The 22,060-nt window shown below is 38.7% G+C and overlaps 1 protein-coding gene and 3 non-coding genes across 4 annotated transcripts; all 4 read left to right on the forward strand.

Annotated features, from left to right (window-relative positions):
- Positions 1 to 9,621: 9,621 nt before the first annotated feature.
- On the forward strand, positions 9,622 to 9,693 carry TRNAC-GCA (transfer RNA cysteine (anticodon GCA)). The gene has a single exon. It is a non-coding gene; the product is annotated as a tRNA-Cys (tRNA).
- Positions 9,694 to 11,567: 1,874 nt separating this feature from the next.
- On the forward strand, positions 11,568 to 11,639 carry TRNAC-GCA (transfer RNA cysteine (anticodon GCA)). The gene has a single exon. It is a non-coding gene; the product is annotated as a tRNA-Cys (tRNA).
- Positions 11,640 to 12,588: 949 nt separating this feature from the next.
- On the forward strand, positions 12,589 to 12,660 carry TRNAC-GCA (transfer RNA cysteine (anticodon GCA)). The gene has a single exon. It is a non-coding gene; the product is annotated as a tRNA-Cys (tRNA).
- A 5,007-nt stretch (positions 12,661 to 17,667) lies between these two features.
- LOC147858082 (germin-like protein 5-1) lies at positions 17,668 to 18,763 on the forward strand. The gene is made up of 4 exons (XM_087327380.1): positions 17,668 to 17,930; positions 18,024 to 18,160; positions 18,289 to 18,425; positions 18,590 to 18,763. The coding sequence occupies exons 1-4, from the start codon at positions 17,704 to 17,706 to the stop codon at positions 18,761 to 18,763; spliced, it is 675 nt and encodes a 224-aa protein (XP_087183506.1). The 5' UTR covers positions 17,668 to 17,703.
- The last annotated feature ends 3,297 nt before the right edge of the window (positions 18,764 to 22,060 follow it).

Raw genomic sequence — 22,060 nt, forward strand, 5'->3', positions numbered from 1 at the left:
ATGACGCTATCTTTTCCTGAGATGTGTCATATCTCTGGGTTCAGGGACTTGATGTACACAATCCACCTGAGCATGGCCAGGTCGGGAGTCGTGCATCCGGAGACCATACCGAGAATCGTCACATGGGCGAGTAGTCTTGATGTGTCGTCGTAGTAGCCACACTCGATCTCCAATGTCAAAATTGGATGGAAGTCGATGATGATCCGCGTAAACCTTGTGTGTTTGTTGAGCTTGTTGTAGATGAGTAGATAAATTCGCTTGTATCTTACGTAGCCGCTCTGCACAAGGATTTGTAGGTAACTCTTGGGTTTCAAATACACACCACCGGGGGTGACAGCCTGTGTAAGCATAAAATGGTGTCACCTTTGTCAATGAGTGGACAGAATTATTATACTCAAATTCGGTGAAGGGGAGAATATCCGCCCAGTCATCTTGACGATAGCTTAAAAAGCACCGAAGATACTGCTCCAGCGTTTGATTTGTTCGTTCTACTTGGCCGTCTGTTTGCAGGTGGTAGCCGGAGGAGAGGTTACAAGTGACCTTAAGCATTTTAAAGAAGTGCTTCGTTGGATTACTGGCGATTAGGTCCTTTTCGTATTATCGGAAAAATTAATGATGTCGCTTTTCGTCTCGATCTACCTCCACAACTTCGGATACATCCGGTGTTTCATAGTTCTCTCCTCGAACCCTATCAAGACAACACCATCCCAGGTCATATTAAACAACCTCCACCCCCAATCCAGCTTGAAGATGGACCTGAGTATGAGGTTGCCGCCATCCTCGATTCCAAGATTGTTCGCAACAAGCTCTACTATTTAGTCGATTGGCTAGGATATAGTCCCAGCGAGCGTACTTGGGAACCAATAGAGAATGTGACCAATGCTCGTGCACTTCTTGAAGATTTCCATCGTCAATATCCAGACAATCCGGGTCCTCAATCAAAAATGACTCGTGACACTCATCGTTATAAAGGGTGTATAGTGTCATGATATGCCAAGACTCGAATCTACGACAGTTGAGGGTTTTCAGTAGCATCGCCTATGAGCATGTGCCGAAGGAGAAGCGGAGGAAGCTTGACGCGAAAGCTGAGAAGTGTATCTTGGTCAGCTGTTCGAACGAACAAAAGGGTTATAAGTGTTATTGTCGTGATATGGCCAGACTCAAACCCATGACCCTATGTTACATGGGTCGAGCTTTTGACCATTAGAGTATATATTGTAATACAAAAAATATTATTTTCATTTAGATTTTACTTTAGAAAATTGATGTATATTCCAGATTTCTCTGGAACATTCTAGAAACTTCAAGAGTACTCTTGAGAACACTAAAAGGAGGCACAAGGCATTATTTCGAACCAAATCAGTTCAACGCCAGTCTTAAGCCTCCTAGCTACTATTGTATATTCCCGTAACATAATATGTATCTTTTGCTATCCTCATTCTCTCTCTCTCTTCCCCTCACTCTCTCCTTCTCTCAAGAGTTCTACACCTCCCTTAGTACTAATCCTCATCTTGGTACTTGCCTCCGACTCCGGGACTCGGCTCCAATCCGAGTTCTGAAGATAAGGTCAGCGAGGCTGAGATTCCCCCTCATGAAAGCGAAGTCGGAACTCTTGAAGAGAGTCTGATCTCATTTCGGCTAAGTGGACCGAATGAGCGACTGAGTCAGTTTAACCATTCATATGAAGAGCCGGGGAGTAGTGGAGACTCTGCTGTGCATTCCCTGCGCAGGGAACCGAAGAGACGGCTTACGCGCAAAGAAAAGGGAAACAAGAAAATGCTGGAGTAAGGCACAGATAGGGACGAGTCGGATCAATCGGAATCCGACTCAGGGAAGACCAATGACGGGCCTTCAAGACCAAAGCCCGCGTCGTCCAGAAAGGCCTTGACATCACCTAATGAGCAATTATGCCGATCTAACCGCTAGAAGAACCCTATTGTGCAGTTCGGATACAACGAGTACATGGCACATCACTATGCATACATCAAGGGTGGAATGCAACAGCAAGGGTTTTGATTACTTTTGGCCCGATTCAAATACATCAAGGGCGGACTACAACAACACTCACAAAATAAGATTATTAATTTCAAGTCTTTGCACACGAATATGATACAGATACTATTGCCAAGAATCATGTTGGATATTGGAGTTAAAAAAACAAATCCATCAAGGGTGCATAGCTTAGATGTAGAGCAATCGGCTGCAGTCCGATAGGTCATCAGTTTAATCCTGGTTGCGCCCTAAAACAAGAATAGTAGGTATTATCTTTATCAACACTTACATCCTAAGAATATTAATTACAAAATGTTACACACAAACATGCATATGCCTTATGTGTCGAATGTTTCAAATCTAAGATGATATGTATACTAGCTGTCAGAAACATTCTAAGATGATATTACTACTATTGATAAAACTTCTTTAATACGGGATATTGGAATAAACATAACAACGGATAATAGGTGCATAGCTCGGTGGTAGAAGAATCCGTCGCAGTGTGATAGGTCATCAGTTCAATCCTCCTTGTGCCTTAAATCATCAAGACTATAAATTACCTCCAACAACTCTCACAACCCTGTATTATTAATTTCAAATCTTTGCAAACGAACTTGTGTATCCCTTATGTGTCAAATATAACACAAACATGCATATGCATTATGTGTTAAATGTGTGTCTAATATAACATAATCATTCCTATGCATTATGTGTCAAATGTGTGTCAAATATAACATAATCATGCCTATGCATTATGTGTCGAATGTTTCAAATCTAGGATGATATGAATTCGATCGGCCAGAAGTATTCTTGGACATTGGATTAAACAAAAGAACCAATCATGGGTGCATAGCTAAATGGTGGAGCAATCCGTTGTAGTCCGATAGGTCATGGGTGCATAGTTCAATGGTGGAGCAATCCGTTGCAGTCCGATAGGTCATCAATTTAATCCTCCTTGTGACCTAAAGCAAAAAAAGTATAGATTACCTCCATCAACACTCACAACTTGAGCTTATTAATTTTAAATTATTGTACAAGAACATTTGTATCCCATGTGTGTGAAATATGGTACTTAATTTCGGCGAATGGAGAGCACGAACGCATGTTGCCTCACTGTATGTCTATTGAGGGTTTGCATTACTTTTGGCCCTATTCAAATACATCAATGGTGGACTACAAAAACACTCAATAACTAAGATTATTAATTTCAAATCTTTGCACACAAACATGATACATATACTATTGCCAACAATCGTGTTGGATACTGGAGTTAAACAAACGAGTCCATCAAGGGTGCATAGCTCAGTGATAGAGCAATCAGCTGCAATTCGATAGGTCATCAGTTCAATCCTGGTTGCGCCCTAAAACAAGAATAGTAGGTATTATCTTTAACAACACTTACATCCTAAGATTTTTAATTACAAAATGTTATACATAAACATGCATATACCTTATGTGTCGAATGTTTCAAATCTATGATGATATGAATACTAGCTGTAAGAAACATTCTAAAATGATATGAATACTATTGATAAGACGGTTTTAATACCGGATATTGGACAACGAGTAATTGGTGCATACCTCGGTGGTAGAATAATCGGTCGTAGTGCGATATGTCATTACTTCAATTCTTCTTGTGCCGTAACTCAACAAGAGTATAAATTACCTGCAACAACACTTATAGCCCGAGATTATGAATTTGAAATCTTTGCAAATGAAGATGCGTATCTATTATGTGTCAAGTATAACCCAAACATGCATATGCATTATGTGTCGAATGTTTCAAATCTAAGATGATATGAATACTATTGGCAAGAAATATTCTTGGATATTCGAATAAAACAAAGAACCAATCATGGGTGTATAACTCAATGGTAGAGCAATCGGTTGAAGTCTGATAGATCGTCAATTTAATCCTCCTTGTGCCCTAAAGCAAGAAGAATATAGATTACCTCGTATAACACTCACAACTTCATGTTATCAATCTCAAATTATTGCATAGGAACATGCGTATCTCTGCTGTGTCAAATATGGCACTTGATTTCGGCGAATGGTGAGCGCGAACGCACGTTGGCTTACTGTATGTCTACTGAAGGTTTTGATTACTTTTGGCGCGATTCAAATACATCAAGGGTGGACTGCAACAACATTCAGAAACTAAGATTATTAATTTCAAATCTTTGCACACGAATATAATACAAATACTATTGCCAAGAATCTTGTTGGATATTGGAGTTAAACAAACGAATCCATCAAGGGTGCATAGCTCAGTGATAGAGCAATCAGTTGCAATCCGATAGGTCATCAGTTCAATCCTGGTTGTGCCCTAAAACAAGAAGAGTAGGTAAACCCTTTAACAACTCTTACATCCTAAGAATATTAATTATGAAATGTGACACACGAACATGCATATGCTTTATGTGTCGAATGTTTCAAATCTAAGATGTTATGAATACTAGCTATAAGAAACATTCTAAGATGATATGAACACTATTGATAAGACATCTTTAATACAGGATATTGGAATAAACACAACAACTAATAAGAGGTGCGTAGCTTGGCAGTAGAGCAATTGATCGTAGTGCGACAGGTGATCAGTTGAATCCTCCTTGTGCCCTCAATCAAGAAGACTATAAATTACATCCAACAACACTCACAACCCAAGATTATTAATTTCAAATCTTTCCAAACGAACATCCGTATCCCTCATGGGTCAAATATATCACAAACATGCATATGCATTATGTGTCAAATGTTTCAAATCTAAGATGATATGAATACTATCGGCAAGAAATATTCTTGGACATTGGAATAAACAAAAGAATAAATCATGCATGCATAACTCAATGGTGGAGCAATCGGTTGCAGTGCGATAGGTCATCAATTTAATCCTCCTTGTGCCTTAAAGCAAGAAGAATATAGATTACCTCCATCAACACTCACAACTTCATGTTATTAATTTCAAATTATTGCATTGGAACATGCGTATCCCATGTGTGTGAAATATGGCACTTAATTTCGGTGAATGGAGAGCGCGAACGCACGTTGATTACTTTTGGCCCGATTCAAATACATCAAGGGTAGATTGCAACAACACTCACCAACTAAGATTGTTAATTTAAAATCTTTGCACACGAAAATGATACAAATACTATTGCCACCAATGTTGTTGGATATTGAAGTTAAACAAAAGAATGGATAAAGGGTTCATAGCTGACTGTTAGATCTATCAGCTGTAATCCGATATGTCATCAGTTCAATCCTGGATGCGGCCTAAAACAAGAAGATTAGGTATTCCTTTTAACAAAACTTATATCCTAAGAATATGTTATACACAAACATGCATATGCCTTAAGACGATATGAATACTAGCTATAAGAAACATTCTAAGATGATATGAATACTATTGATAAGACATCTTCAATACAGAATATCGGAATAAACACAGTAACGAATAATAGGTGCATAGCTCGGTGGTAGAAGAATCAATTGCAGTGCGATAGCTTATCAGTTCAATACTCCTTGTGTTCTTAATTTCTAAGAGTATAAATTACCTCCAACGACACTCATAGCCCGAGATTATTAATTTTAAATCTTTGCAAACGAATATGCGTATCCCATATGTGTCAAATATATCACAAACATGGATATGCATTATGTGTCGAATATTTCAAATCTATAATGATATGAATACTATCAGCAAAAAGTATTCTTGGATATTGGAATAGACAAAAGAACCATTCATGGGTGCATAGCTCAATGGTAGAGCAATCGGTTGAAGTCCGATAGGTCATCAATTTAATCTTCCTTGTGCCCTAAAGCAAGAAGAATATAGATTACCTCGTATAACACTCACAACTTCATGTTATCAATTTCAAATTATTGCATAGGAACATTTGTATCTCCGCTGTTTCAAATATGGCACTTAATTTCAGCGAATGGAGAGCGTGAAGGCACGTTGCCTCACTGTATGTCTACTGAGCATTTTGATTAGTTCTGGCCCGATTCAAATACATCAAGGGTGGACTGCAACAACACTCAAAAACTAAGATTATTAATTTCAAATCATTGCACACGAACATGATACAAATACTATTGCCAAGAATCTTGTTGGATATTGGAGTTAAATAAACGAATCCATCGAGGGTGCATATCTTAGTGGTAGAGCAATCGGCTGCAGTCCGATAGGTCATCATTTCAATACTGGTTGCGCCCTAAAACAAGAAGAGTAGGTATTACCTTTAACAACTCTTACATCCTAAGAATATTAATTACAAAATGTTACACACGAGCATGCATATGCCTTCTGTGTCGAATATTTCAAATCTAAGATGATATGAATACTAGCTATCAGAAACATTCTAAGATTTTATGAATACTATTGATAAGACGTCTTTAATACAGGATATTGGAATAAACACAACAACGAAGAATAATTGGATAGCTCGGTGGTAGTACAATCGATCGCAGTGGGATAGGTCATCAGTTGAATCCTCCTTGTGCCCTCAATCAAGAAGACTATAAATTTCCTCCAACAACACTCACAACCCGAGATTATTAATTTCGAATCTCTGCAAAGAAGATGCGTATCCGTTATGTGTCAAATATAATACAAACATGCATATGCATTATGTGTCGAATGTTTCAAATCTAAGATGATATGAATATTATCGGGAATAAGTGTTCTTCAATATTGGAATCAAGAAAAGAACCAATCATGGGTGCATAGCTCAATGGTGGAGCAATCGGTTGCAGTCCGATAGGTCATCAATTTAATCCTCCTTGTGCCCTAAATCAAGAAAAGTATAGATTACCTCCTACAACACTCACAACTTGAGCTTACTAATTTCAAATTATTGCATAGGAACATTCGTATCCCATTTGTGTGAAATATGCCACTTTATTTTGGTGAATGGAGAGCACCAATGCATGTTGCCTCACTGTATGTCTAATATATCACAAACATGCATATGCATTATGTGTCGAATGTTTCAAATCTAAGATGATATGAATACTATCGGCAAGAAGTATTCTTGGACATTGGAATAAACAAAAGAATAAATCATGCGTGCATAACTCAATGGTGGAGCAATCGACTGCAGTGCGATACGTCATCAATTTAATCCTCGTTGTGCCTTAAAGCAAGAACACTCAAAAACTAAGATTATTAATTTCAAATCATTCCACACAAACATGATAAAAATACTATTGCCAAGAATCTTGTTGGATATTGGAGTTAAACAAAAGAATTGATCAAGGGTGCATAGTTAATTGGTAGAGCAATCGGCTGCAGTCTGATAGGTTATCCGTTCAATCCTGATAGTTAATTTCAAATCTTTGCAAATGAACATGCATATCGATTATGTGTCAAATATAACAGAAACATGGCTATGCATTATATGTCGAATATTTCAAATCTACGATGATATGAATACTATCGGCAAGAAGTATTCTTGGACATGGGAATAAACAAAAGAACCAATCATGGGTGCATAGCTCAATGGTGGAGCAATTGGTTGCAGTCCGATAGGTCATCAATTTAATCCTCCTTGTGCCTTAAAAAAAGAAGAATATAGATTACCTCGTATAACACTCACAACTTCATGTTACCTCGTATAGAGGAACTTGCATATCTCTGTTACGTCAAATATGGTACTGAATTTCGGGAAATGGAGAGTGCGAAGGCATGTTGCCTGACTGTATGTCTACTAAGGGTTTTAGTTACGTTTGGCCCGATTCAAATACATCAAGGCTGAACTGCAACAACAGTCAAAAACTAAGATTATTAATTTCAAATCTTTGCACACGAGTATAATACAAATACTATTGCCAAGAATCTTGTTGGATATTGGAGTTAAACAAACGAATCCATCAAGGGTGCATAGCTCTCTGAAAGAGCAATCGGCTACAATCCAATAAGTCATCAGTTCAATATTGGTTGCACCCTAAAACAAGAATATTAGGTATTATCTTTAACAACACTTACACCCTAAGAATATTAATTACAAATTGTTACACACAAACATGCATATTGCTTATGTGTCAAATGTTTCAAATCTAAGATGATATGAATACTAGCTATAAGAAATATTCTAAGATGATATGAATACTATTGATAAGACATGTTTAATACAGGATATTGAAATAAACACAACAGCGAATAATAGGTGCATACCTCGGTGGTAGAATAATCGGTCGTAGTGCGATAGGTCATTAGTTCAATCCTCCTTGTGCCCTAAATCAACAAGAGTATATATTACCTCCGAAAAGACTCAGAACCCGAGACTATTAATTTCAAATCTTTGCAAAGGAACATGCTTATCGTTTATGTGTCAAATATAACCGAGACATGCAAATGCATTATGTGTCGAATGTTTCAAATCTAAGATGATATGAATACTATCGTCAAGAAGTATTCTTCGACATTGGTATAAACAAAAGAACCAATCATGGGTGCATAGCTAAATGGTAGAGAAATCGGTTGCAGTTTGATGGGTCACTAATTTAATCCTCCTTGTGCCCTAAAGCAAGAAAAGTATATATTGCCTCCTACAACCTCACAACTCAATGGTGGAGTAATCGAATACTAAGATTATTAATTTCAAATCTCTGCACATGAACGTGATGCAAATACAATTGCCAAGAATCTTGTTTGATATTGGAGTTAAATAACCGAATCCATCAACGGTGCATAACTTAGTGGTAGAGTAATCGGCTACAATCCAATAAGTCATCAGTTCAATATTGGTTGCACCCTAAAACAAGAATATTAGGTATTATCTTTAACAACACTTACACCCTAAGAATATTAATTACAAATTGTTACACACAAACATGCATATTGCTTATGTGTCAAATGTTTCAAATCTAAGATGATATGAATACTAGCTATAAGAAACATTCTAAAATGATATGAATACTATTGAGATGACGGTTTTAATACAGGATATTGGAATAAACACAACAACGAATAATTGGTGCATACCTCGATGGTAGAATAATCGGTCGCAGTGCGATAGGTCATCAGTTCAATCGTCCTTGTGCCCTAAATGAACAAGAGTATAAATTACCTCCAACAACACTCACAGCCTTATCTCATTAATTTCAAATATTGGCAAACCAACTTGTGTATCCCTTATGTGTCGAATGTTTCAAATCTAAGATGATATGAATACTATCGGCAAGAAGTATTCTTGGACATTGGAATAAACAAAAGAACCAATCATGGGTTGATAATTCAATGGTCGAGCAATCGGTTGCAGTCTGATAGGTCGTCAATTTAATCCTCCTTATGCCCTAAAGCAAGAAAAGTACAGATTACCTCCATTAACACTGACAACTTGAGCTTATTAATTTCAAATTATTGCATAGGAACATACGTATCCCATGTGTGTGAAATATGGCACTTATTTTTGGCGAATGGACAGCGCGAACGTACGTTGCCTCACTGTATGTCTACTGAGGGGTTTTGATAACTTTTCGCCCGATTCAAATACATTAAGGGTGGACTGCAACAATACTCAAAAACTAAGATTATCAATTTCAAATCTTTGCACACGAACGTGATACAAATACTATTGCCAAGAATCTTGTTGGATATTGGAGTTAAATAAAAGAATCCATCAAGGGTGCATAGCTCAGTGGTAGAGCAATCGGCTGCAGTCCGATAGGTCATCAGTTCAATCCTGGTTGTACCCTAAAACAAGAATAGTAGGTATTATCTTTAACAACAATTACACCCTAAGAATATTAATTACAAAATGTTACACACAAACATGCATATGCCTTATGTGTCGAATGTTTCCATTCTAAGATGATATCAATACTAGTTGTAAGAAACATTCTAAAATGATATGAATACTATTGAGAAGGTTTTAATACAGGATATTGGAATAAACACAACAACGAATAATTGGTGCATACCTCGGTGGTAGAATAATCGGTCGCAGTGCGATAGGTCATCAGTTCAATCCTTCTTGTGCCCTAAATGAACAAGAATATAAATTACCGCCAACAACACTCACAGCCTGATATCATTAATTTGAAATCTTTGCAAACGAACTTGGGTATCCCTTATGTGTCAAATATAACACAAACATGCATATGCATTATGTGTCGTATGTGTGTGAAACATAACAGAAACATGCCTATGCATTATGTGTCGAATGTTTCAAATCTAAGATGATATGAATACTATCGACAAGAAGTATTCTTGGACATTGGAATAAATAAAAGAACCAATCATGGGTGCATAGCTCAATGGTGGAGCAATTCCTTGCAATCCGATAGGTCATCAATTTAATCCTACTTGTGCCTTAAAGAAAGAAGAATATAGATTTCCTCGTATAACACTCACAACTTCATGTTATTAATTTCAAATTATTGCACAGGAACATACGTATCCCATGTGTGTCAAATATGGCACTTAATTACGGCGAATGGAGAGCGCGAACACACGTTGCCTTACTCTATGTCTACTGAGGGTTTTGATTAATTTTAGCCCGATTCAAATACATCAAGGGTGGACTACAACAACACTCACAAACTAAGATTATTAATTTCAAATCTTTGCGAATGAATATTATACAAATACTATTGCGAAGAAACTTGTTGAATATTGGGGTTAAACAAAAGAACCTAGCAAAGGTGGATAGCTCACTGGTAGAGCAATCAGCTGCAGTCCAATAAGTCATCAGTTCAATCCTTGTTGAGCCCTAAAACAAGAAGAGTATGTATTGCCTTTAACAACACTTACATCCTAAGAATATTAATTACAAAATGTTACACACAAACATGCATATGCCTTATGTGTTGAATGTTTCCATTCTAAGATGATATGAATACTACTGATAAGACGTGTTTAATACAGGATATTGGAATAATCAACAAAACGAATAATAGGTGGTAGAATAATCGGTCGCAATGGGATAGGTCATCAGTTCAATCCTCCTTGTGCCCTAAATGAACAAGAGTATAAATTACATCCAACAACACTCACAACTCGAGATTATTAATTTCAAATCTTTGCAAAAGTACATGCGTATCCCTTATGCGTCAAATATAACACAAAAATGCATAGTCATTATGTGTCGAATGTTTCAAATCTACGATGATATGAATACTATCGGGAAGATGTATTCTTGGATATTCGAATAAACAAAAGAACCAATCATGGGTGGATAATTCAATGGTAGAGCAATCGGTTGCAGTATGATAGGTCGTCAATTTAATCCTCCTTGTGCCCTAAAGCAAGAAAAGTATAGATTACCTCCATTAACACTCACAACTTGAGCTTATTAATTTCAAATTATTGCACAGGAACATGCGTATCCCATGTGTGTCAAATATGGCACTTAATTTCGGCGAATGGAGAGCGCGAACATACGTTGCCTTACTCTATGTCTACTGAGGGTTTTGATTAATTTTAGCCCGATTCAAATACCTCAAGGGTGGACTACAACAACACTCACAAACTAAGATTATTAATTTCAAATCTTTGCGAATGAATATAATACAAATACTATTGCGAAGAAACTTGTTGAATATTGGAGTTAAACAAAAGAATCTAGCAAGGGTGCATAGCTTAGTGGTAGAGCAATCGGCTGCAGTCCGATAGGTCATCAGTTCAATCATGGTTGTGCCCTAAAACAAGAATAGTAGGTATTATCTTTATCAACACTTACATCCTAAGAATATTAATTACAAAATGTTACACACAAACATGCATATGCCTTATGTGTCGAATGTTTCAAATCTAAGATGATATGAATACTAGCTGTCAGAAACATTCTAAGATGATATTACTACTATTGATAAAACTTCTTTAATATGGGATATTGGAATAAACATAACAACGAATAATAGGTGCATAGCTCGGTGGTAGAAGAATCGATCATAGTGCGAAAGGTCATCAGTTCATTCCTCCTTGTGCCCTAAATCAACAAGAGTATAAATTACCTCCAACAACACTCCTAGCCTGATATTATTAATTTCAAATCTTTGCAAATTAACTTGTGTATCCCTTATGTGTCAAATATAACACAAACATGCATATTCATTATGTGTCGAATGTGTGTCACATATAACAAAAACATGCATATGCATCATGTGTCGAATGTTTCAAATCTAAGATGATATGAATTCTATCGGCAAAATGTATTCTTGAACATTGGAATAAACAAAGGAACCAATAATGGGTGCATAGCTCAATGGTGGAGCAATACGTTGGAGTCCTATAGATCATCAATTTAATCCTCCTTGTGCCCTAAAGCAAGAAGACTATAGATTACCTGCATCAAAACTCACAACTTCATATTATTAATTTCAAATTATTGCATAGGAACATGCGTATCCCATGTGTGTCAAATATGGCACTTAATTTCGGCGAATGGAGAGCGCGAACGCACGTTGCCTTACTGTATGTCTATTGAGGGTTTTGATTACTTTTGGCCTGATTCAAATACATCAAGGGTGGATTACAACAACACTCACCAATTAAGATTATTAATTTCAAATCTTTGCACACGAAAATGTTACAAATACTATTGCCAACAATCTGGTTAGATATTGGAGTTAAACAAAAGAATCCATAAAGGGTTCATAGCTCAGTGGTAGAGCAATCGGCTGCAGTCTGATAGGTCATCAGTTCAATCCTGGTTGGGCTCTAAAACAAGAAGAGTAGGTATTTTCATTAACAACACTTACATTCTAAGAATAATAATTTCAAATTGTTACACACAAATATGCATATGCCTTATGTGTCAAATATTTCAAATCTAAGATGATATCCTTGTGGCCTAAAGCAATTTGAAGAAAGGCACATATTTTATGTGACTTGCACCCATAACTTCTAGTTATAAGAAACATTCTAAGATGATACCAATACTATTGATAAGACCTTTAGGATATTGGAATACATACAACAACGAATAATAGGTGCATAGCTCAGTGGTAGAACAATCGGTCGTAGTGCGGTAGGTCATTAGTTCAGTCTTCCTTGTGCCCTAAATCAAGAAGAGTATAAGTTACCTCGAACAATATAAGGGATAGTTGAGTTAAACAAATGAATTCACCAAGGGTGGATAGCTCAGTGGTTTGAGCAATCGGCTGCAGTCTGATAGGTCATTAGTTCAATCCTGGTTGCGCTCTAAAACAGGAAAAGTAGGGATTACCTTTAACAACACTTCCTAGGAATATTAATTGAAATTGTTACACACAGACATGCATAATCATTAGGTGTCGAATGTTTCAAATCTAAGATGATATGAATACTATTGACAAAATGTATTCTTGGATATTGGAATAAACAAAAGAACCAATTATGAGTTCATAGTTCAATGGTAGATCATTCGATTGCAGTCAGATAGGTCGTCAGTTTAATCATCCTTGTGGGATCAAGTGCTTAACATGGGATCGTGCTGAATATACGTGGAAGGGAGAACAAGATAAATCATTAGGTTTCTTCGAATACTCGACGCGCTTGGGGAGAAAGTTAGGTTGGTATCGTGAGAAGTGTGCCAACAAGTGGGCCCATGTAGGTGTCGATTCAGTCTTCGTGGATAGAACCAGGAGTAGTATATGGAACTCATCCCTTCCCGAGCGGGTCAAAGTGTTTTGCTGGTTAATCACCCATCGGGCTATTCCAACGGGAGAGTGGCTTGGGTATAGAGGTGGCATGAGTAGTTGCAAGGCCTGTAGTTCGAGCTTGGAGGACATCGCGCATTGTTTGTGGAGCTGCCCACGAGCCCAAGAAATTTGGTTGAGGAGCTTAAGAATCTTCGCTCCGTTCGGGGTTGAGGTTCATGTATCGAGAGAAACAATCACTTGGTTGGCCACTGAATCGGTTTCATGGTTTCAAGGGTGGAATGGATGCAAGGAACTGTACAACCAACGCAAGGAGGTTCATTCTTCCTACATGGACGCTACATGGACATATGGTTATTAGTGGTCGGCCTTACGGTTTGGCAAGTGTGGGTATCTAGGTGCATGGAGACTTTCACAGGTAAGCAAACCCCACCGGCTAAGAATTTAATGATGATCTGGTTTAATCTTATTTCTACGTTACAAGGAGAGTTTGAAAGTCTTCAAGGGCCCTCTGATGCAAGTGAAGAAGCTAAAGCTCGGTTCCTTCTGAAATGGAGCGGTTCGTCGATGCTGCAGATGGTGGATGGTAAAGCGAAGTGGAATTATCAACCACCACGGTGGTTGTTCCCTCCGAGTGTACCTAACATCTAGATGGGTGCTGCCATGAGAAGTGAATGGAGGACGTCTATACTGAATTCGGGTTGTATGAGGCTCACATGGAGAGTATGCATTCAGGTAATGCTATGCGCATCGAATGATGTGGTGTTTTGGAGTTGTTTGTGTTGTTTCTCTACACATATTGTTTTCTTTTGCCATGCAAAATGGCTTGTAAGATATGAGTTGTAAATTATCCTACGTACATCGCCTTAACTAATGGAAGTAGTTTTTTTTTTTGGAAAAAAATCATACACTCTTGTTCCCCAATATAGGCTTTAACTCCAATTAAAACATCCAATGGAGTAAATAAACCTATCCACTTCTGTGTAGCAGATCCAATTTGCATCTGAATATTAGAAAGGGCATTTTGTATTGCGGAATACATTATCTTCCCACCCCTTATATTACTAATCTATAACATTTGTTGATCTATAGGTTTAGACAATAATAAATGTTCATACTTATTTTTTGGTGCTTGATTATGTCAATGTCGTAAAGTTTGTATACGCAATAATGTTCAACCTTTGGTTAGTTTTTTTATTGCAAATTCAAGAGGAACTTGTGTCAAGTCTATGATGTTACTAAAAGGATTGAATACTCTATTTTTTGACATTTACTCTAAAAAATGTTTATTTTATTTGGTATGCGCTAAAAAAATTACATTTTCCAGTTGACATTTTCGCTTGTGGGAAAGTGGTCGGTCAAAATTTTGAAATTCCAGACAAAGAGAGATTTTGTTATTGTTTTCAAAGGTCAAATAGGACCTACATGTGAAAGTCGGTAGCGACTCTCGATGTTCAATAAATTTACTAAATGTTGAAATCGAGATTACACATTGTGAATGATAGAGAAATTTATGCAAGGATTGGGTTTGGTCGAAGATGTGTGAAAAGCATAATCAAATGTGATCAAGGGCAGAGCATTGTATCAAAGTGCTTAGACTCCTAATCTTGGTTCAAGCAATATGTGTATTGTCAACTACTCTTATCACATGTGCCCCAACCCCCCATGTCACATTGTAGTGCATGTGAGCTAAATAGCATGGAAGCAATGGTTCGGATGACAGACAATGGGATTCGCTCTAACATGAATTGAAGTGTGTGGTTTCCTAGTTTGGTGAAGAATATGGTTTTGTATTTTGGTGCAACAAATGTATTATAACGTGTGGAGCGTGAGTCTCGACATTTTTCCCATCTCATGACCCATTGACATTGCAAAAATGCCTCATTTACATAGGAATCTATGCAATGCAGCATGAAGTAAGTGTGTTGTTTCAGTTGAAAATCGTGACCGGACACAACCAGTTGCTTATTCGTATATTCGGGTGAAGAAATCAAGATGAATGTGCATAGATAGAAAAACGACAGAAATACAACTAGAAACAGGGACATAAGATTTAACATGGAAACCCAAATCGAGAAAAACCACGTGGAGTCCACAAACCCCAAAACTGATCACTATATAGAGAGGAGTACAATAAAAAACTCGGAGGCAACGACCTCGAGATCTTCTTCGTCAACAGACGGCTGCAGAGTTACACTCTCTCTCACACACTTAGTTATAGAGGCAACGACCTTCCTGGAACTCACAACCCAATGATACAACAATGATCGACTACACCTTACTAAAGTTTGCCCTAGTTGTATTTATACTTATACAACTTTTTGGCTATTTACATACATACCCCACATGGGGCACATTTCCACCCGTTTACAAATATAGTCTCCCAAGTTGGCTATATCCTAGATTTCGGTTTTGGCCTAGGCCGAGTTACTCATCAACTTGGATCTTCTCTTCCCATTCGGAAGGTCATGTTTCCCAACAGTTTTCGATCATCCAAACTAATTTTCCACATCTTGCATCGAACTAGATAACAAGCTTTATGTTTCGTTTATATCCCTTCTCTTGCTTCTTATCATTCTGAGAGTAAGCTCTTGCCAGTTGAGAGAGAGAGAGAGAGAGAGAGAGAGAGAGAGAGCAAATTTAACAAAGGCAAAGTCTATTTTACCAAATTAGGGATGATTTTACAATGATAAACCTATTAATCAACTGTGTAAGATAAGTAAAGGGAGTTGGTTTGTAAAGGAAGTACATGTAGTGGTTTGTAGCAAATTTGTAAGTATGCAGCATATTATTTACAATGTAGCTCCCAATCATTTAAGGTATGGATGGACTTTACATGTTCTTGCATTATATTATGTGTTCACATAACACTTGTTATTTTCTTCCATGCTGGTCAATTAAAATGTGTGTAATAGTTTATGTTATAAGGAAATGGATAGAATTTCCACCTAATATTGTGTAGTATTTCCTTTGAATGTTAACAATACGAGCATTTTTGTTTTCAGACACAAGTAATTATATTATTGGAATGGAATGTTAGTTGAATCCTTCATTGGCAACAAATATTACATTAGTATCACATGCCTAGTTTCGACATGAATAATCCAAATAATGATTAATATTGTCTCTCATACAGTTCCAACGTATTAATTCATCAACTTCATCACAAAACCAACACATAATACTATGTTTTATCAACTACTACATTGGTAGTGGGTAAGCAATATAAATAAGATAAACCATATTGAAAGATAGGGTGCCACTCTCATACCTACTATTAGAGGAACACAAAACTATTGGCTTTCACTTGCCTTCCCCCACGTCCTAGGGCTAGTGAAGGATCACTTTCTTATTACATGCTTTGCATATAGTGCAATTTATGAAAACTATGCTGATGTATTAAGAGGGGGCAATGACTTGAGTGTATGCCTTAATTAACACAATGGGATTTTGTGTGTCGTAGTATGAATCTCCCTTCTTAAAAAGGTGACACACATTGAGAAAATTTTGTACTTAGATCCCATGGATCAATATCGGTATCTCTATGGATGTTAAAAAATATCTAATGGAATCTAAGTGCATACACCACAACTCACTTAAGATCAAATAGAGTACCTGAGAGGCCAATGAACAAACGCTAGAGAGACACAAAAAATAATATAAGAAACACCCCCTACACCATAGAAAAGAATGAGAAAAATTCAACTAGAAGCCAATATATGAGTCGATATCAAATGATACCCTCTTGTTTACCGTGTCATTTGGAAAATAGATTAAGTATACTAGAGTTGGAGGTTCCTTACGGAAAGAATAACAATTAGACATGGCATGGGCCACACGGTAAATGTAAAACCATTCAAAGACAAAGACTAGACTAGGATTGTTGATGTGGAGACTAATTATGTTTTCTATTTGGAGATGATCATGACTGAGCAATCCACACACGCGCACACGCAATTATAAATATAAATATATGGGTATAAATAGGCATTGTTGCCAAGTGAAGCAGCAGAAGCAAGAGTAACCAACACTCTTGAGTAAAATATTTGTTTGGTCTTAGTGACTTATCTATCTATATCCCGGCATACTTTCCATTTCAACTCTTATTTCATAGTCCTAATCATTATGGCCATGAATGCGTTGATCCCCATCTTGGGTTTGTCAATCAATATAATGATGGCGGTTATGATGACAATGGTTAATGGAGCAGATCCGGATCCGTTGGTGGATATCCCCACGACCGCACCGGAGAGTCAATTCGTCCTCCGAGATTTGTTAACTAATGGTGCCGTCACACGAGACAGCGGAGGTATTAGGGCCGCGGTCAACATCACCAACCTACCCCTCACCATGTAATATACAACATTCATTCTTCTAACACCTAAGCCCTTTAACATGCTCCTCTGTCTTTAAAGTGACCGATGGTTCCTTATATTTGGTTTTAGGTCGGAGGGGATCACGTACGTGCGGTTCCAGATGGTGCCGTGCGGTGTGAACCTGCCGCACACTCACCCGCGTGCGACCGAGATCCTAACACTCATCTCCGGGGGACCACTCCAAGTCGGATTCGTCGACACCTCGGGTGCGCACAAGTTTGAAACAAATTGTCTTTAAAATTATTCTTTTCTAGTAGTGTTAGCAGGCATTTAAATTAGATGGATTCATCATATCATCTAATTTAATGATTGAATTTTCTTCAAAAACAAATAGGGACTCCACACATCAACATTCTGTACCCGGGCGATGTGACGCTCTTCCCACGCGGGCTCCTCCACTTCGAGATCAACGTCGGCAAAGTGACAGCCGACTACATCTCCGCCCTCAACAGCCAGAACCCGGGCACCCTGGTTGGTTCATTCCCATACCCACACACTCCATTAGCTCCTCATTCATTCATTCATTCATTCATTCTTTATATGTCTCTTGCTTGTGTTTCAAACAGCTTATCATCTTACATATGTTTTTTGTATGTATGTTACGTGTGTGTGTGTGTGCGTGCGTGTGCATGCAGTCCGCCAGCCTGTCGCTGTTCCAGGTGCCTGCACGTGCGCTCGCCACGTCACTAAATGCCAGCAGGGCGGAGGTGGCTGACTTGGCATCCACGTTGTTCCCGTACGGCGACGGCCTGAAGAAGACGTCTGACAGTGGATGCATCCCGGGGCGGGACATCACCACCCGTTTCTAACTAAAGTCACTCCAAAATGAATGTACTCATGATAAATAAAAGAAATGAATGAAATAGCCACCACAATTTGCTTTACAACAAAAAACTATCGCATTAATGTGCAGGATTTGTAGTCTCTCCTTTATCTTTGCGGTTTACTAGTGAAGAACATGAATATCAAGTATTGTTTCAGGGTTTACAAGATGTGTTCTTCTTGACATACAATGGGTTTTGATTTTAGTGAAAGCGATACATCTCTCTATATTTGACCTCCGAAGACGATAATATAATCTATCTATCTATCTATTTGTGATCGGCATATCCCCAACCTTGCCACCCACAATACTAACACCCCACTTATGAGGGCCACCAATGTCTCCAAAAATACTTACGTGCATGTCAATGGCATTATTGATTATCAATGGTGTTATCAGTCATAATCTACTTTAATGTAGATTAGTTGGCAAATATGCACTCACCCGAATGTCTAAATCTATATGAGCTTCTAATGACTTGTGTATGTGTGAATGTGGAAATGTTTCGATGTGCATGTGAATGCATAAGTGCATATGAATTTTTACTTGTGTTTGTATAAACAAAGTATACTTCTGTGAACAACATGTTAAGTGTCTGTCGTGCATGTGTGTATGTAAGTGTGTTAATGGTGTGTATGTATGGAAGTCTGTAAATGACTACATGCACAATTAGTTAATGCGTGTTTGTAAATGTGTGAATGTGCCTTTAAATGTAAAATTTGATGGGGGTAGGGGTATCTCATGATTTAGATAAGATGTAGATATATATTTTGTTGGGAACATATGAAATTTCCTCTCCCTTCTTTTCCTTAGATTCATTTCTAGAGGGAATGGAAATAAGTGAAGAAAAAGAATTGGGTTGTAATGTGCCTCACCCCTTACTATTGTAAAAGGGAGTGAGGGATCACCGGGTTAGACCGTTAGGCTTTTATTTCTTCTTCGTCTATTTCGTTTAGGGTTTCGTTCGGTCATCATGGTAGTAGTTAGGAAGGTTTAAGGTTTCCTTCTCTCTTCCTTTAGTCACTGTCATTTCTTTTGTCGTGCTTGGGTCCAGCCTAAATGGCCGCGGTTTTAATCTTTTGGGGGCATCGAGCCTTATAATGCAATGAGCTTATTTAACCTTGTCACGATCTATTTCACTTTGTGTGATTAATCTCTTCTTCCGTCTGTTATCCCTTTGAGCTCAAGGCCACAAAGGGACAGGCTCCCATTCCCCAATGGGGCAGGTCCATGGGGATCTTCACCCAAGGAATCAGGGAAGTGAGAGGGGAAGAATCTGCACTTCGCGGAGGCACCGAGACCGTGGGTAAATAGAGAATTGTAGTGAAAGAGAGAGAGAGAGAGAGAGAGAGAGAGAGTTGTGTGTAGCCATGGACACCCACACAGATAGACAGATAGAGACGTGGTGAACAACTGGTATTAAGTAAATAGGGTTATATTAATCAAAACGCACGCACGACACAGTACACGATGTAAGTGTCTGTCGTGCATGTGTGTATGTAAGTGTGTTAATGGTGTGTATGTATGGAAGTCTGTAAATGACTACATGCACAATTAGTTAATGCGTGTTTGTAAATGTGTGAATGTGCCTTTAAATGTAAAATTTGATGGGGGTAGGGGTATCTCATGATTTAGATAAGATGTAGATATATATTTTGTTGGGAACATATGAAATTTCCTCTCCCTTCTTTTCCTTAGATTCATTTCTAGAGGGAATGGAAATAAGTGAAGAAAAAGAATTGGGTTGTAATGTGCCTCACCCCTTACTATTGTAAAAGGGAGTGAGGGATCACCGGGTTAGACCGTTAGGCTTTTATTTCTTCTTCGTCTATTTCGTTTAGGGTTTCGTTCGGTCATCATGGTAGTAGTTAGGAAGGTTTAAGCAACTCTTCTTGGCTCATTTCGTTAACCCAATTGATCGCCATCCAGGAGGTGATCGTCCGCTCCACTAGCATGATGGGTTTGTGTCCATACATAAGTTCCGTCGGCATGTACCATGTCACCAAATTGTGGGTAGTCCTGTCTGCCCATAACGCGTAAGGGAGCAACCTCGGCCAGTCGCCAACTCGTCCTTCGCACGCGTGCACAATGGCCTTTACGATCGGACCATGGCCTCGTTCAATCTTTCCATTTGCTTCCGGGTTGTACGCCGTTGTGAGGGACAAGGTGCAGTTTGTCGCGGTGTCAAACCACCGAGTGCATGTGGCAGCTTTCGCACGTTGGCACGAAGTTGTGCACGCTCTTATATATGCACGAAGTTGTGCACGCTCTTATATATGCCCGAGTGCATGTGGCAGCTTCTCGAACGTGGCCCATGTACCCTAGTGCCTGGCCCAAGGGCTTTCGTGGAATTCTGATATTAGTCTCCCTCGATCCTCTACCCGTGCCATTACCTGGAACGGTGCATCATTTCGCCTCTTCGGGAGCCTCCAGATTTTCGCGTTCCACCGGAAGTACCGGTACGCCTTTTTCTGGAGCTGACATCCTTCTTCCCTACTCATCGAGGCGTCCATCATCATTGTTCTTAGGAATCTCCCGGTTAGAAGCAACTCCCCATCGTAGTCGTCCTTGTCGAACTCCTTCAGGGGCAGAGTGCTTCGCCTGTTTACCCTCGTCCTCGCCGATTTGAAGAAGTTTGCGCCGACTTCTTCTTCTTCTGATACCATGTCGTCCTTGTTCTCGAACCTTGCTCTGGAAAGCATATCGGCCATGACGTTATCTTTTCCTGAGATGTGTCGTATCTCTGGGTTCAGGGACTTGATGTACACAATCCACCTGAGCATGGCCAGGTCGGGAGTTGTGCATCCGAAGACCATACCGAGAATCGTCGCATGGGCGAGTAGTCTTGATGTGTCGTCGTAGTAGCCACACTCGATCTCCAATGTCAAAACTGGATGGAAGTCGATGATGATCCGCGTAAACCTTGTGTGTTTGTTGAGCTTGCTGTAGATGAGTAGATAAATTCGCTTGTATCTTACGTAGCTGCTCTGCACAAGGATTTGTAGGTAACTCTTGGGTTTCAAATACACACCACCGAGGGTGACAGCCTGTGTAAGCATAAAATGGTGTCACCTTTGTCGATGAGTGGACAGAATTATTATACGCAAATTCGGTGAAGTGGAGAATATCCGCCCAATCATCTTGATGATAGCTTAAAAAGCACCGAAGATACTGCTACAGCGTTTGATTTGTTCCTGCTACTTGGCCGTCTGTTTGCAGGTGGTAGCCGGAGGAGAGGTTACAAGTGACCTTAAGCATTTTAAAGAAGTGCTTCGTTGGATTA

The sequence above is a fragment of the Azolla caroliniana genome, unplaced genomic scaffold, assembly GCF_043228905.1.
Source record: "Azolla caroliniana isolate FFs.n. ecotype wild unplaced genomic scaffold, voAzoCaro1.0.p SCAF_11, whole genome shotgun sequence".
NCBI classification, from domain to species: domain Eukaryota; kingdom Viridiplantae; phylum Streptophyta; class Polypodiopsida; order Salviniales; family Salviniaceae; genus Azolla; species Azolla caroliniana.

Excerpts from the sequence above, each read along its gene's own strand:
- LOC147858082 (XM_087327380.1), top strand. The coding sequence starts at position 17,704 with ATGGCCATGAATGCGTTGATCCCCATCTTGGGTTTGTCAATCAATATA. Across the intron at positions 17,931-18,023 it reads ACCAACCTACCCCTCACCAT|GTCGGAGGGGATCACGTACG; the intron begins GTAATATACAAC and ends ATTTGGTTTTAG. Across the intron at positions 18,426-18,589 it reads GCCAGAACCCGGGCACCCTG|TCCGCCAGCCTGTCGCTGTT; the intron begins GTTGGTTCATTC and ends GTGTGCATGCAG.